We start from the raw sequence: 17,525 nt of genomic DNA, 5'->3' as shown, positions 1-17,525 counted from the left end.
AGGTAAGTTCGAAAGAAGTTTAGCTCAACACCATTTATGCCATAATGTTGTAATTTGTTAAGAAGGATGTCATGTGGAGCACAGTCAAAAGCCTTTGTCAAATCACACAAGCTGACAAGTGTGCTAGAGCAGTGTTCAAAACCACCTATTACTCCTGAGACTGGAAGCTCGACTGCGCCTACAGTGGACAAACCCTTGCGAAAGCCAAATTGATTTTTAGAAAAAAGAGAATTAGATTCAAAAAATTCACTAACCTGGTATATCACAGCTTTTTTCAATGATTTTGGAAAAGGTGGGCACCACAGATATAGGTCGATAGTTCTCAGCCAGGGAGGGGTCACCCATTTTAAAAATAGGTATAACTTTTGACAACTTAAGCAAGTCAGGAAACAGGCCTGTAGAAAGACAATGATTGATGCTAGCTGTAAGGGGCTCTAGTATCACAGGCAAAACAAATTTCACCAGATCAACACTGATATCGAAGATGTCTTTACTGGAACTGCTTTTGATTGTTTGGACACACTTCAATACTTCCTCACTTGAAACTAGTTTCCACACAAAACTTAGGGGTGGAACCTGGTAGCCCCTCACAAGTTGACCGGAAACCGCCAAAGAAGGCGGAACCTGACTACATGCTTCTTTCACTGTTGCAATGAAGGTGTAATTGAAGTCATCAGGGGTTAGGTTGTGGCTGATCTTACAGGCATTTGAGCTACCTTTATATCTGTTAATAATTTCCCATGCTGCCTTGCAGCTATTAGGTGCAGAGGATATATATTAAGCATTGAAATTTAGTCTGGCATGGATAATAGCTTTCTTGTAGGTTTTCCGAGCTTCAACATAGTTTGACTTGGTTTGTTCGACAAACAGATTATACCTTACTGCCCACAGATGAATATGATGCAGACTATTAACTTTCTCTTTTAGACGGAGAAGTTCTTCAGAAAAACCATTTGGGCCTACTATTAGAAAAAATATTTATTTTATGTCTAATTTTCACAATTTTCTTTGGAAAGTACAGGTTCATGCCCTCATGAAAATAGTTTAAAAACTTTCAAAAAGTGTGAGATTTGGATTACTGTTTAAAACATGATTCCAGTCAGTTTGACCAATATAAGAATAAAATTTAACTTTTTTAGACATACTAAAAGATCTTATTACCTTTTCCTCTTCTACGGGAATGCCACTCAGGTTAGGTTTCAATACTGGACTGAGATGTCAAGGTAGTTATTAAAGCACTGTGATCTTACAAAGGAGGCTGTAGTACATCAACAGAGAGAGAATCCCTCGGTAGGCCACTTACAACATTGTCCAAACAGGATTTTCCCCTCGTAGGCTTGTAGTTGAAACAACAGCAGTTGAGCGATCTTAGAAGGTTGAGAAAACTCATTTGGAAATTCTTCATTTACTTTATTGATACCTATATTGATGTTCCCAGAGGCAATGATAGGGAGGTTGAAATTACACAAAAACAACCACAGTTTTTCCATGTTGTTTAAAAATACATCTTTGTTGCTATTAGAAACTCTGTATATAGATACAAAGATTACTTTAAAATTATTAAATTCCACGACTGCAGCAACAACTTCAAAAACATTTTCTTCACAGAAATCATTTACATTAAAATTTCAGAGAACTTTAAAGATTTACAGAATATGGCAGCACAGTAAAAACCACTTATAAGAGCTAGGTCCTTAAGAGTTAAAGGTACACGAGTGCTCACTTAAGCATATAACAAAAAAGTTATTGTTGGCGATTATAATATCAAGTTCAGGGAGCTTATCTAAGAGAGACTGAACGTTGGCAGTCAAGATTTTATAGTCTCAGACTTGTGGAATCTGGAGTAATGTTTGTCTAAAGAGATCGAAAGAAAGTCTGTGAGAAAAAAGCTCAAAACGAACTATTACATTGTTTCAACATCAAACATCTATCAATTGTGCACCACTGTGTAACTGATGAGATTGCCACTTCACCTATTTATAGGTGTCTCTGATGTTGAAATGACATAACGGTTCGTTTACAGCTTCTTTGTCACTAAGTTTCTTTCGATCTCTTCAGACTACCATGACTCCAGATTCCAGGAGTAAAGTCTGAGACATTGTCAGACTTAAGACACTGCAATAAGAAAATGTGAACTGAAAGCAAAATCGACATTCAAATTGAATCAAACCTTCCTACCATAGCTATGTTATAGTAATATTTATAGGACTGCCATATTTATAAAAAAAATTACTTATATTTATATTAATCACAATATTTATAATACTAATATTATATCATTTCTATTAAATTCAAAAACTTAGTAATAATGTATTATTACTGTACGGAAAATGTCCCTAAAATATTACTGATTATAATGATATATAATATAATATATTCATACTTACATATAGTAAAAAATTACAACGTAGAAAATAAAAAAAACTCCACCACTTAAATTTACTACCAGTTCCCAGGTTTAGTCTCTTAATACTACAGAAATCTCTCTCTTACAAACTTTCAAATATGGAAGATTTCACCACTAATCCCAATAGTGATGGGAACTGATTTAAAACGACTGATTCATTCCATCGTTGGATAAATCTAATTCAATCGACTGGAGATTTTCCTATCGGTTGAATTTTTTATTCAGTTGTTTTACTCAATGACTGAAATCAGTTGGTTAATTTTAGTAGGTTGATTTAATTCTATCAACTGTTTTCAATCAATAGCTAAGCTAGTGATGTAGTTATCTGTACTCTATTGTTGTTTTACTGAAACAACTCTAGATTTTTCAATAGGATGAATTGTTCTACCAGTTGCTAGTGTGTTGTAATCTTCAGACTTTGGATTTGAAATGAGATGTATTAATTATGTCGGAGAATGTAAAGATCCATTATTTACACTGTTATTGAGAGTAACCTTTTTAATCACCAACATACTCAATTCACAGTATAGATAAGATAAAAGTGATTAGTTTATTTAATATAGTTTAGTGTAAATTCTATGCCAATTCTAAAATATTTATTTTCAACTCTATTTCCTTTCGTAAGTTTAAATTGTATCTGAAAGTAAACATGTTTTCAATCATTTTTTTATTCAACTTAAAAAAACCGATTGAATATAAAAACAAGTGATGGAAAAGGCAGTTGTAAAATTTCATCGGTTATCTCAGTTCATTAATTGACACATGATTATTTCATTAAAAATATCAAAACCATGTTTAAGATCAAAAGGGTTATAAAAACGAACTTTTTTAAACGTAAAAATAAATTTACTTAAAAAAAATACAATTATATGATAGAACTACATAATATGTCCCAGTTTCTTGACCTCTTGGAAACATTCGTCGTAGAGCTCCTTATAGCTGGGATGCTCTTTAACCAGAGCCATAAGGCAGCTGTTGGAGAAACCCACCGCAAGTGCTAAGTCATGTTTGGAAGGTATATAGCAGTATGGGATCTCCTTCTCCTCACACACTCCTGGCATGTGACACATCACATCCACTGGCGTCACATCTCCCGCAAACACAACCAATCTGGAACAGTTTCGCCTTATATAAACCAACACAGCAGAATATAGAAAGACATGATAAAATATAGTGAAAGAATTATTGTATAGACAAAATGCCTGAAACCTGGCAGATGGACTACCCTTTTACCTCAATCCTTGCAAAACCTGAGACAAGGAATGCAAAAGATGAGTTTTAAACTAAAAATTATTAATTTTGGTCTTTTGTATACATTTTCCCTAATTTTAACACAACCGTTTAGACCTAAACTAATCTGTTTATTGAACAAATGTAATACGTTTCTCAATGCTTGCAACTCCACCACCCATTTATGATTTCTGCAATTCAAACGTTTTGACTCATAAAATGTAGGAGTAAACATCCTCTCACATAATGTGCTATCAGCTTTATCTTTCATATTTCTACATTTTATGAGTAAAAAAGTCTTTTGTGGACAAAACAAGAATTTTAATTTTGGTGGCAAACTGGACAACACAAGTAAATCAAATTTTGAAATTCTTTAAAATAGAGCAGAAAACACATTATCTGGGAGAGTTCATCGGTATGACACATTTAGGACTGATTACACAATTACCATTGAAGACTCTATGGTTATCGTAAGTGAAGATTATTCCATAATTTAAAATATTATGAAAGTGGACAAAAGGAATATAAATCAATCTACAAACATAAGACTAGGTCCCTTGTAACTTATAAACTATTGTATCCCTTAAGATAATTTCTTTACTTATTTAAAGATCGTTACTAAGAATGGATCATTTACAAGGACAACAGGATTAGCACTAAATCAGATTAGCTGAATCTGAACAGCAAGTAAATTTCAGTTAAAAAATGAAAGTAAATTTATATTACGGGTAATAACATTGACTCAACAGCATCCCTAAAATCAACAAACAAAGGTTTGGTACGGAAGAGGAATGGACAGTCTTCACTTACCTACTGTTTATTCATATTATCTTTTTCAATATTTCAAGGTCAAAATTAATTTTACATCATGTATGCCTTTTTTTATACACTAGACAAAAAGAAAACGTTTTTATAGTCTGAAATTTAAAACCAACAATTTTATTTCAGGATCGCTTCTTAAATAAATTTATTAAATCAGTGTCAACATAAAATAACTGTAAATATTCACCAAATTAATACCTTCTACTTAAATGTGAGTTACACCAAAAAACCAATTGAATAAAACCAAGTGATAACTGCTGTTATATACTGAAGCATATGTGGCAGAGTATACTGGTACTGTGTCAGAATACAGAGGGCTCTGGATCCCGGCTACTGCCACCCTGTGAACTTGTATACGTTGCACCCCAGTTGTGTCGGTCTTGTGTCTCAGTCCAGGATTACTTAATCTTTGCAGTTTTAATCTTTGGAACATTAAAAATATTTTGAAAGAGCTATAAAGTTTTCCTTTGTGCTGCCCATTCATTAAAATAGTGAATTTGTTTTAGATCTACATTTTCATTATAATATCATGAAAGTTAGATTTTTCAACCACCTCCCACAACTGCGTTGGAAATAGAAAAATTTCAAAACGATCTTCAGGTAAAAAGCTATTGATACACCCAAAGCAATAATTTGGTTTATTGTTATTATTATTAAATTTATTTTGTACTACAAAATATGGGGCTATTTAGAACACTTTTTCACAGGTTTCGATTACAAAACGGTGAAAAATATCTTAAGATTTAGGTGTATTAGATTTAACATTTGTTTTAATGCATGGTGATAATGATAATGCAAGGTGATAATATGAAAAGTATGATAATAAATTAAATGTGGCAACAAGACCTCTTGTATACATTACAACATTTAGATAAATTTGTTACTAAAACTAGAGTCAATAATCCTTATTGTCGCCCAACAAATTACATTGTAAATGACAAAGTCCTTTGGTTCAAAGGGTACTCATATACACACTATAAAATGATTGTATAGAACAATACATATTAAACACTTATAGTGAAAAGTACAAGTAGAAAAATATTTAATAATATCTAAAGGCAAAATTGTCTACGCTGTGCTGCAGAATTTCTTCCGCATTATAAGAGGCTTTTTGTTTAAGCCATTTCATTACAGTATTCTTGAAATTTTTACAAGTAGCACCTTTAACAACATAAGCAGCTGTTTGTTAAACAGTCAAACACCTACAGTAATATATATTGGTGTTAAACTCTTTGTTTGAAGTTTGTTTTTGGTGATGGAATGATTGTGAAGAAAACAGCATTTTTCCGTTCAGTAACACTACGTTTCGAGATCTGCAATCTGATCTCTTCTTTAAGTAAATGACTAGGACTAAGACTAATACTAATACATGACTAAAATTTAGGTTAAAGTAAACAAAGTAAACCATAGCGTTTTGACACACATAATAAGTCAGGAACAACAGTCATGTTATGTGTCTTTTCCATGTACACTAACTCTAAAACATGAACTTAATGAAAACTAAACACTACTTATTAAACTCGAGATCTATTTGGTTGGCAGGTTATTGCAGTCCTATTCTATAGTTCAGTTATAATAATTAGTGTATAGTTTTATTAAGTGCATGTTTTAGAGTTAGTGTGCATCGAATAGACACAGAGCAAGGCTCTCATTTGGCATCTAGAAATACCTCTTAAGCTCCACTTGAATATCCCTAGAGGAAAGTTCCATATAGTAGGTGTGAGTGGAATAATGCAAAATATGCTTTCCTTATCAAGCTATAGCTGGTACAAATTTTAGTTTTTTAGAACAAAAATAAACAAAAAATATAACTCTTGACAGTCAAGTACAAAATTCATCTATATGGTGTTTCAAGTTAAGCTTTGAGTCTAGGTTAATTCCAAGTAGCTTGACTGATTTACTTACAGAACTAGTGCCCAGACTTAAGATATTGCCTTATGTTTTATCATCATTCACACATATGCCATTGATGGTAAACCAGAAGTTGGACCAAAGTCATTGATAAAGGCTATGCGAATAAGAGGAACTCAGAACGGAGTCCTGGAGGACACCGCTTACAACCTGTTCAAGATCAGACCGAGGTTGTCAGAAATATGAGGCTGTATCATTTCACAACTATACTATGTTTTAGTGAGCTAGACTTACCCTGTTTCTCCCTTCCGTATTCGACTCTGAACATCTTTCAAGCCAAAGCGAACATATGCTTTCTCTTCCTTTGCTGAAAAACATTAATTAATTATGGCAACAACATAATATTTCCATAAGCTATGTTACTCTTCAAATATTTTTTTTTGCTTAGTTAAATAATGAAATTGGTTTGTATAATTCAACACAATATTAACTATTTATTTCCATTCGTGTGAAATTTTCTTTAATTTGTTTGTTTATTAATTTCTTTGCTGCTGTAAAATATACAATAATTTCTAGCTTAGCCTACAACAATTTAGCTTCACTGAAACTTATGTACAACTTATGTTTTAATAACATATTGACAGTAGTCAATGTTTACTTCTTTTTTAAATAAGTTCAATTTTTAGAAACTACTATAAAACAAAATCTCATCCAATTTCATCGGTATAGTGTAAATTTTATATTTGCAACAAGCAAAATGATATGCGATATATAAACTAAAAACAATATTTACTTTTGAATTAACCTACCTATCAAAAGATAATGGCTCAAAAATTTGATTTCTGGCTTCCCACTAAAAATTTACTGAAAAACATTGTAAACTATTTACGAAACCTTAACATTATTAAGGCTTATTACTGTTCTCACGATAAAATTTTCTAACTGGTTTGTGACAATTTAATGTTCAGTTTCACTGAATTTGGAAAGTACTGGGCCCTAAGACAATAATTTTAAGAGATACATAGACCTTTTAGTAAGGCAAGGAAATTATACCATAAACAACTGCACTGCTTTGAAGAAGTCTTAAGTTCTCAGTTCACCATATATTATTCAGCACCTGTTTACTCTATGGAAGCCCAAAGTCAAAAGAGCAAGAAAACCTCAGCCCAGAATAATCTAGAATATGGAACCAGTACAGACAGGTAGAATATACAGAAAAATCCAGGTACAAAGTTTGACACCTAGTATAGGCAGACGACAAGACCAATTGTAGTTATGATTAGTAAAAAGGCTCAGTCGCTTACCAGCCCAACCACCAGTAAACAAAACAAAAGAGGCAGACACCACATGCTATTCTGAACTTTGTGTAAACCTCATTATATCCACATGGTAAAAAATTAATACATTGGTTAATGGTAAAAATGATAATAACTACTATTTTAAATATTGAAACAATGGACTATGAATAAAAGCAGTTCCAAAACCGAAGGTCCACAGTTCACAAGTGCTTTGAAATCTCAGGATAGTCAGCAAAGGGTCCAATAATACACAAGATTTAAAAAAATATGTTTTTAAAAAATGCATTGAATTTATCCATTATTTGACCCATCCAGAATTTCACATTTAACAAGTTGATGTGAGGAGTACCAGAGAAAATGAGAGATTGAGAGTGAGGGATTGAAAGTGAGAGATTGAATCTTTCTACTGTATGTATCAGTCAGTGCCCTGTCATCCCCTACACCACTAAACCAATTCCAAACATATTTCACTGGAAGCCTATCATCTCTATTTGTGTACTACATATGTACAAGTAGTAATGGTGGTAGTGCACTATGTTGTAAAGAGCATCCATAAATTTAAATTAGTAGAAGCAAACTTATAGTGCAGTATGATTAATTTCAGTACTGTTACATTTAGATGGTGTATATATCTAGCTTTTATTCGTATTCTGTGATTTTACTGGGTTCCTTTTGTTTTACCCATAAAAATGGCTTTAAAGTGTAAATAAAACAGTGATTACATCCAGCTCGGATTTTCAGCTAATAAGATGAATAAGGAACTTGACCCAGTGTGTGATTTGTTCTGCTGTTCTCAGTTAATGAACCCTATAACTGGCAATGGTATTACTCTATACTGGCAGCTCTACTTCAACAACCACACAAATGTCTTTTATAATGTACCACATTTCTTACTGTTAGTCTAAATGTAAACAATTATGTGTAAATATATTTATATACTTGAAGAATATTGTAATAAACAATAACCTAATGTTTCCATGTAAATAATTTTAACAAACTCTTTTTAACTATTATTTGTAAATAACAGTTTGACATCAAAAATGTAAATGTATATTATACATTATATTGAAATATTACTCCATGTGAGAAAATTAGTTCCACTTGTAATGTTCTATAACTTTGTTATTTGTCACTTCCAACCATTGAAACCTTGTATTGTTTTGTTTACGAGGACGATAGCAATAGGTAATAATGCAAAATTCGTATTTAACCAGCCTTATACTGCAGCCATGGAGGCTATACAGTCGTTGAAGGAAATAAACAAAAAACATTCCTACAAGCATCTACGACACATATTATCTGTAGGTAAAATATATTTTCACTTATAGAAGTTAAATCCATTGTTCTTAAAACTTACTAGCAAATAAACACAACACAATGATTTAATTTGACAACTCAAATACAAAATGGCTAATAGCGATGACAAAACACAAGCGGGGCGGGTACAGTTTTTTATATCGAAATTGGCAAACAATATTACTTAACCATAACCATCAATATAATCAATCGATACTGATTGATTATTTTGAACAGTTAACTTAAATTATCTACATCAACAGCTGTAAACACTTTCAAATAATACGCGTAAGGTAATATTTAAATTTTACATAAGTAACATATTTTGCTTATTAAAAATGGCAGTCAATTTTAGAAAAATGCACGACATTGCTTTGAAAGATAATAAGACATGTTTTACATGGTTTCAACATGTTGGCCTCATACTGAAAAACCCATTATGTGAAATTTGTAGGAAATAAACAACTCTAACTGTGAGAGGAGCAAATATGGTTGTCTTCAGTTTTCCTAATTTTTGTAATAATAATTTGTTTCATCACTGTAAATATTAAATTCATATTTTAATATAAAACATATGATTACTATTGAGGACTATAGATAATTTTATATCGATTGATGGTCTAGGATTTGAGATACGAATATTAGGTATCAATGATTACATTCTTTGATATAAAATACCGGGTCTGCTTATCATACAATACCCACACAGGCCTTTATTTCTAAATGTACTACGCAGCAAAATCTGATCAAATATAATTCAATAACGAGATAAGCAAATAAGATGTGTAAGTTATTGGTAAACAAAACTGAGAGCACAGAAGAAAAAAAAACAACAATCAAACCTCACCATCGAAGTAGATCTTGCAAAAGTTAAGAAAAAAAAAATGTAAACTCTTAAATTATCCTCATAACTATTTGGTAGCCTTATTCTTATCACTAAAATTCCTTGTAGGCTAGGCTACTTTTTTATTGGATATTGGTAGGCTATCCCCCATCCATAATCTCTGATTTCCCTCCATACCTTAGATTGATGGGCTATTTGGGATACAAGCTACATTTCAAACATATTAGCCTATGGATAATTGAACAATGTATAGATCATGCCACCTAAAAATTCTTTTGGGTAGGGTACGATAAGCGGACCCGGTTTTTTTATATTGAAATTGGCAAACGATATTACTGAATCATAACCATCGATATAACCAATCGTTACTATATTAATTATTTGGAACAATTAACTTAATCTATATCATCAGATGATACACATAATCGTACCGAAAAACGTATGTGAAATTTGTGGGAAAGAAACAACGGTAAGATCAGCGACTATCGCTCCAATCGCCGTAATTTTTTGCATACTAACACAGGTTAACGTAATTTCACCGAAAAAAATAGTCCCGATTATCACTAACATATAAAAACCAGTTTTTCAGCAGCACAATGTTGGCAATACAAAACACATAAATAACAACCTGTGTTAGTATGCAAAAAATTACGGCGATCGGAGCGGTAGTCGTTGATCTTAAGATTTACCGAGACAACTGTAACTTTGAGAGGAGCAAATATAGTCGTCTTCAGTTTTTCTCATTTTGGTTATAATAATTTGTTTGATCACTGTTAATATTAAATTCATATTTTAATTTAAAACATGTGATTGTTATTGAGGACTATAGATACTTTTATATCGATTGATAGTCTAGGATTTAAGATGCGAATATTAGGTATCGATGATTACATTCTTCGATATAAAAAAAACCGGACCCACATATCATACCCTAGAGCTAATGTAATTATCCCCACTAGAAACTGACATTTGTCACTGAGCCTAGCATACTATATCTAAACATAGCAAAATGCAAATATTCTTAAAAAAACTGTCCAATACACTAGGCTATGTTAGTTGAAATAATAGAAGTAAAATTAAATTAATGTTTTACCTTTCCTTATTAATTTCATGAGTTTTTTGTTGAGTTTCTTTGGGGCCATTGGTTGAGCTATAGCACTAACAAATTTTAATTTATCTTCGTATTTTAACTCTCGTCCTTGTTCTGCATTTTCATCGCCTGTTGGTTCGACTTCCATACTGTCTTCTATTTTACGCCCCATATTGTATTTTTAAACTGATTTCTTTCAAAATACAAATAATAAAGTTATTTAACACTCCGAACAACCCACAAACAAAAAGCACGAGGGCAAACAATTACTACACTAACACGCTACTCTTGAAAACATGTGACAACAACAGATTTACATTTGTCTAGTCCGCCGGTCCCGTCGGCCGTCAGTACAGTACGGGTGGTAAACCAAATTTCATTCCTCTGTCCATTACTCGATTCCGTTCCTTTCTTTGATGGAAGTAACTTATTACAAAGAGATATCTATACTGACGAGACTTGTATTATAACAAACTATTCGAGTCAAACCGAAAACATGATTTGGCTATAATTTTAATACCTTACAACTTATAAATTTCAAGTAAACAAATAATAAGACACTCTCTCTCTCTTTGAGTTTTAAACGATATTATCACCTATAAATAAACACAAAAATGCATTCTGAATGTTTTTTAGAAAAGCTGATTAAAATTTTGCAACTTATACTTACTTATATTTTTACCCCTGACCCAAATGGGGTTTTGCTGGTAAAAACTACCCTATTAGGAGAGACGGAGGTCTGAGTTTAGGGAGAGAGCATATACTTCACTCTTTTCAAAAACATATAAAATTGTTCCAGGCTATAAAATCATAAGTCAAGTAAACAATTCATTGGTTCACTCTTAAACATTTCGTTGCAATTTATCATTTTCAGTGGGTCTGACTAATTTGTTTATTTGGGTCAACAACCTACAATAACCTGTTGACCAGGTATTAAAAATTGAGATATCTTAATGAAACTTGGAACGAAGAAGTAGGTTGTCAAAATGTATTTAAATTTGAAATCGATCAGATTATTTTTCAGGGCTAACTTTTTCGCCTGTGTGTGTACCCGGGTTGATAAGTTTGATTATATATTTAAGTTCCCATATATTTGGTATGATTGTTTTGTAAGTTTGGGTGCAATATGTTTATTTCGGGTTAGATTTTAAGATTTTTGATAAATAGTGCTTAATCATTATTTAAAAAAAAAAATCTAATCCAAGGGCTCCCAAGTCAAGGTACCTGGTCCCAAGAGTAGTCTAGTTTGCAAAACATAACAGAGTTTCCCATTGGGATCTGCTTGGTTATGACATTTAAATACAAGAAGAAAAGAAGAGGATCCGAGGATCCAGAATTGAATGATAGAACGGTTTTAATTTTTAATTGGGCTGTGCTTAAAATCACGTCTAACCAAATACTTTTGTTCTCCTCCGCAGACTAATATATATATATATATATATATATATATATATATATATATATATATATATATATATATATATATATATATATATATATAGTATGGGCTCTGTTACTGAGAGATTACAGGTTCAAATTCCGGGAAGGTCCCGTCATGTAAACACACGACAAAAATAGTGTACTTTGCTAATAAAAATACATCAGTTACATATTATTTTAGTGTTAGAGGTTAAGAGGATGATGGTTTAACTTGACTCATGTCACGTTTTGCATGTGCAGGAGCATTTCTGGTTCGAATTAATTTTTCAGTATTTCGTACGCCATAGCATGGTTTGTTGTCCCGACCAAGAATATATAAATTCAAAGGTCTCATAGGAAAATACTTCTGTTTGATTCTAGGCCTTGGCATATAATTCCGGTCTAAGAAGTTTCTGTGGTGCCTATTTTATTTTTAGTATTGTAGTGTCGATGGAAATAATATAATACGTAGAACTGAGAAGAAAGTATCTGTCAAAAATTATCTATTTCCAGCAGTTTGAATTTAATTACGGTGCCACTGTTGAATTTGCTTAACTGCCCCGATTAAATAATTAGATACGTATGTAATTCCCTGAAATCTAGTTAAGTCAAAAATCATTTACTTAATTCTCATGTTATTTACTTTCAGTCTACGATATTTCCAGTCACATACTTACGTTTACTGTGTTCTCCCGATTAAGAAAATATACATATATACGGAGGACTGCAAACCCTATTACAGCCCAGCGCAAAATCCTACCTACTTCTCATATGAGGGGGAAATCCTTATTAAGTTCACGCAACATTTCAAAATAATAATTGTTTATAACGCAAAGCGTTATAATCAAATCAAATATTTATTTGTTGTAAACATGTTCACATGTATAACAAAGTCAACTTAAAAGGTTACTTAACCTAACTTAAAGAGTTAACAACTTCGTAAAATTCTGTTACATCGTATAAGCAGGTTGCAACTAGAAAGTTCTTTAGTTTTTGTCTAAATCTAGTGAGTGGCAGCTCTTTAATACCTTCCGGCAAAACATTAAACATGTTTATGCCTTGGTATAGAAAACTCTTCTGAGTTGCAGAGTATCTGCATCGTTCACTTATAAGTTTATTTTTGTTTCTAGTTGCATAGTTATGGACCTCAGACATTGCAGGCAAAAATGCCAAGTTCCTCTTAACAAACAAGAGTGTGCTAAATATATACATAGAAGGCAATGAAAGGACACCTAACCTAATGAAGAGCTCTTTATAGTGGGCCTGCCAGTGTGCATCACAAATCAGACGGATTGCTTTTTTTTGCAGCACAAAAAGCTTCTGTACATATCCATGGTTTGCCCAGATTGAAGTTCCATAAGAGAGGTAGCTATGTATGTGGCCATAGTAAACACAGAGCAGAACACCAACAGAGACACTGCCTTTAAGTGCTCTGATCATGAAAATGCCTTTTGAAATTTTGTTCGCAAGACTGTCAATTTTCTGATGCCATTTAAGATTGCTCTGGACTGTGGACCCCAAGAATTTTGAGTGGGTTACTTCCCCCCGATTGCTAAGGCTGAAAGCAAGGTCCTGAGTTTTCCCGTCATTAAGGCTTAACTTATTTGCATTACACCAGTCATGAATGGTTTTAGTTTTGGCGTCGATTATGTAACCCACATTTTCTGCACTGTTACCCTGGACACACACTGCCAAATCGTCAGCAAATAGAAATAATTTTACTGAATGAGCATTTAGGTCCTTCAAAACAATTCAAGATCAAATCCTGAGTAGCTTCAACAGTGCTATGGTTAGGTCTAAAGCCGTACTGATTCTTGGACAATAACTTATTTGATTCCAAGAAGGAGGAAAGTTGTTCACGAATGAGACGTTCCAAGACCTTTGACAGCGTCGGAACAATGGATATTGGCCTATAGTTGGCACAATCATCCCTAGGCCCTCTTTTGTGTATTGGAATGACCTTACTTACTTTTAGTTTGTCAGGATAAATACCCTGCTTAATACACAAGTTGAAAAGATATGTTAGTACTTCACAAATAGACCTAGCTGATAACTTCAGTATTGCTGCATTGGTGCCATATATATCAAGACAAGTGCTATTATTCAGTTGGTTTATGGCTAGGTAGACTTCTTCTACTGTAAAACTTCTAAGAGTGAATAACCCTACTGAATTGTTTCCTGTTGCACAGTTCTCACTATTGTCAAGAAAAACACTATGATTAGGCTTATTTACATCAGTTGGTATGCTATTACAAATTTGTTCTACACTGGTAAGAAAAAAATTGTTAAAAGCATCAGGCGTTAAATTAGCGTTAATATTGGGAGGCTTACTGTTAACATTTCTAAGCTGATTTATGACAGACCATGCAGCTTTTGATTTATTGTTTGAACTTTCAATTATGTTGTTATTATGATTAAGTTTGGCTTTTTTAATTTCTGCCTTGTACGTTCTCTTAAGAGCAATATAATTTTCTTTAGACCTGTTACAGTTAGTGTTGCAGAATAAATAATAAGCATTGTCAAGTTGGACCTTTAATATTCTTAAGTCCTCATTGTACCATTTGTTGTTAGATTTACTATTTCTGTTGGTTATCCCAACAGTTTTCATAGGCATTGCGCTGTTTACCGCCCGTAACAACAAATCAAAGAACTTATTGAACTTATTGTTTAAGTCATCCTTACTATTATATATAGCTAACCAATTTATACTATTAAGGTAAGTTAGAAATAGCTTAGAGTTCTGAGAATTGATAGGCCTAACAAGTTTCTTTAACTTAAGATTGTCTGAAATCACGTTCATTGGTGTACTGAAAATGATGGCGTTGTGATCAGACACACCTGTGTGCAAAACGGAAGCATTCCATCTATCAGGATGTAAGGATGTAACAATATTGTCCAAACAGGAGGCCCTACTTGCCGCATTTGAAGATAGATTTGGCCTGGTAACATCCTTAATCGTTATGTGTAAACCAAAAGTTTTAGTTAAGTTATACAGCTCTAAGGTATCATTATTATCGGCTAAACAGATCGATATTCAAATCTCCTGCGCATATAAAGTCAAAGTTCACACCATGCACACACGAGAGAACTGCATGCAGCTTGTCAAACAAAGCGCTGGTCTTACCTGTAGGTGGTCTATAAAAGCAAACGATGATGGTATTAAAATCAATTAACTGTATTGCTGTAAGTTCAAAAATTTGCTCTTCAACTACCAGTGATAACTTATTATATACTTGGAAACGCACATTCTCCTTCACAAAGATCACTGTACCACCATGAATCGCATTTGATCTAACAAAGTAGCTTGCAGTTTTATAATCTTGCAGTGTCAAAAAATCAATGTCAGAGTTAAGAACCCAGTGTTCAGAAACACAGATAACATCAGCACTGTGCAGTGATGCTAAATGATTCAGATAGTCCAGCTTGTTTGTTACACCCTGCGCGTTCCAGTACAGTAGCGTTAAGTTAGACAGTGCATTATTTGTTTTTGTTGGTAATGTAGAGCTGTTTAAAATGTCTTCATCATTTGATTTGTGTTCATTTAGGTGTACCAGAGAATTTTTAGGTACGTCACCAATGTCTACAGAAGCCTTAACCGCTAACTTTTTGTTTTTGAGTTTTGTACATTCCCCAAAAAAGAATCTTGGTCCCCATTTGTACTTATTCTTTTAAAGTTAAAGTTAAAGTAACTGACATAGGCTCCGGTTGGCCAGAATTCGGGAATAAAAATTTGGTCCCATAGATTATCTGGTACACCAACCTTAAAAGATCGGTAACCAGGAAATTTATTCCTCATCTGGCTGACTTTATAGTTACCTTTAAGGCCATCATTAAGATAATTTTTTACTGCGTCACTGTTTACATCGGTTGAAAGTCTTGAGAGAAAGAGGTACCTGTATTTTTCCATAACTTTAAGGTCATTCCCTTTGGTAGCCGTGCCTAGAATACATCTTCCTTTATTAATATTTTTAGTTTTTTCTGGGACTAATGCTGTTTTTAGTAACCAATAGGTTATCACTAGGACCATGTTTACTTTTAGGGTTATGTTTCAACATAGGCCTATCATGGTTAGAATGGCTACTGTTTGAATGATATAGAAGTTCTATTCTTCCTCGGACTGTACTTAAAGCATGTTACTGTTCATTTCTCTGTTTTTCCTTAAGCCACTATTAAAATAGCATATTACAATGCCAAGGAAGCCCACAGTTCCGAATATTTTAAGTGAAAACATTCACAGATTTTTTCATTAAAGTACGTTAAGAGGAGTCCAACATTAAAAAAAAATTTTATATTTTATTTTTCGTGTTATTTGGACTTTTGTGAACATTTTGATACCCAAAATATTATAGTTTTAAGCTTCTAAATAGTTTTTATAATTGTTATAAAATATTTCTGCATTGCCTTTTACGCTGGCAAATGCTGTCGCAATTGTGTTTCTTTCAATATTATTTTGTTATAGTGATGGACTGGAAATTTACAATCTGTGATTTATTTTTGTTGGGTTGGCAACAGTATTACTGCAGATAACAAGCATTGACTCAGATGACATTTCTAACACTGTGTTTTGTTTGGTTATAAAAGAAATAATATGTTCAAGTTCAGCTCAACTTTAGTGGTTTGTGATTTATTTTAGTTCTTTTTTATCTAGTTACATTTTGTTTGAAGCTATGCCTAGACAAAAAGGTTGGTGTACGAAGAGGACGTTTTGTGGTAACAAATATACTAAAAGATCAAGTAGTTTGCTCAGTGATGTAGAGCCTAGGCTTAGTACTAGCTTAGGACTACCTATTGAAAAAGTGGACAAGCCTAGCCCAAAACCTAGTGCTTCTAAGAAGAAATTGTTGGCTACCTTAGAACAGTTTCAACAATACAGTTCTTCTGCTAGTAATATTTTGCTGTCTTTTGATATTTTATCCTCAGTCGTGTCTCAGTTTACAGCCTGTAAAGAGTGTTATTCCGAATTGCAACTTGATGAGGACATCAGTTGTTGGAACGGGTTAGCTTGTAAACTAGTACTAAAATGCAGTAGCAGTTCATGTAAGTTTACTACTGATTTTTGGAGTTCACCTAAATGTAAAGATAACAGCTTTTTTGAAGTAAATATTAGGCTGTTTTACGGGTTGCGTTGCATCGGTAAAGGTCCTGAGGCTGGGAAAATCTTGTGCGGGATGTTGAACCTTCCCAAGCCTAATACAAATGTTAGGAAGTACACAAATGCTCTTAGGGATTCCCTTTGTACTGTAGCAGAGGATGTGATGAAGAAGGCTA

General features: G+C 33.0%; 1 protein-coding gene across 1 annotated transcript; it reads right to left on the bottom strand.

The window, feature by feature from the left end:
* Window positions 1–3,231: 3,231 nt before the first annotated feature.
* On the bottom strand, window positions 3,232–11,158 carry LOC124371542 (H/ACA ribonucleoprotein complex subunit 2-like protein). Its single transcript, XM_046829894.1, has 3 exons — window positions 10,842–11,158; window positions 6,605–6,677; window positions 3,232–3,517 (listed from the first exon to the last, which is right to left on the bottom strand). The coding sequence occupies exons 1-3, from the start codon at window positions 11,008–11,010 to the stop codon at window positions 3,286–3,288; spliced, it is 474 nt and encodes a 157-aa protein (XP_046685850.1). The 5' UTR covers window positions 11,011–11,158; the 3' UTR covers window positions 3,232–3,285.
* Between the last annotated feature and the right edge of the window lie 6,367 nt (window positions 11,159–17,525).

This window comes from Homalodisca vitripennis, unplaced genomic scaffold (genome assembly GCF_021130785.1).
Source record: "Homalodisca vitripennis isolate AUS2020 unplaced genomic scaffold, UT_GWSS_2.1 ScUCBcl_1572;HRSCAF=5363, whole genome shotgun sequence".
Lineage (NCBI taxonomy): Eukaryota > Metazoa > Arthropoda > Insecta > Hemiptera > Cicadellidae > Homalodisca > Homalodisca vitripennis.
Note: the sequence above shows the minus strand (reverse complement) of the source record. Positions and strands in the feature narration are given on the sequence as shown.

Bases quoted from the DNA above. Each gene is read 5' to 3' on its own strand.
- LOC124371542 (XM_046829894.1), bottom strand. From the start codon at position 11,010: ATGGGGCGTAAAATAGAAGACAGTATGGAAGTCGAACCAACAGGCGAT. The intron at 6,678-10,841 runs GTAAAACATTAA...AATGTTTTTCAG, and splicing joins CATGAAATTAATAAGGAAAG to CAAAGGAAGAGAAAGCATAT. The intron at 3,518-6,604 runs GTAAGTCTAGCT...AAACTGTTCCAG, and splicing joins ATACGGAAGGGAGAAACAGG to ATTGGTTGTGTTTGCGGGAG.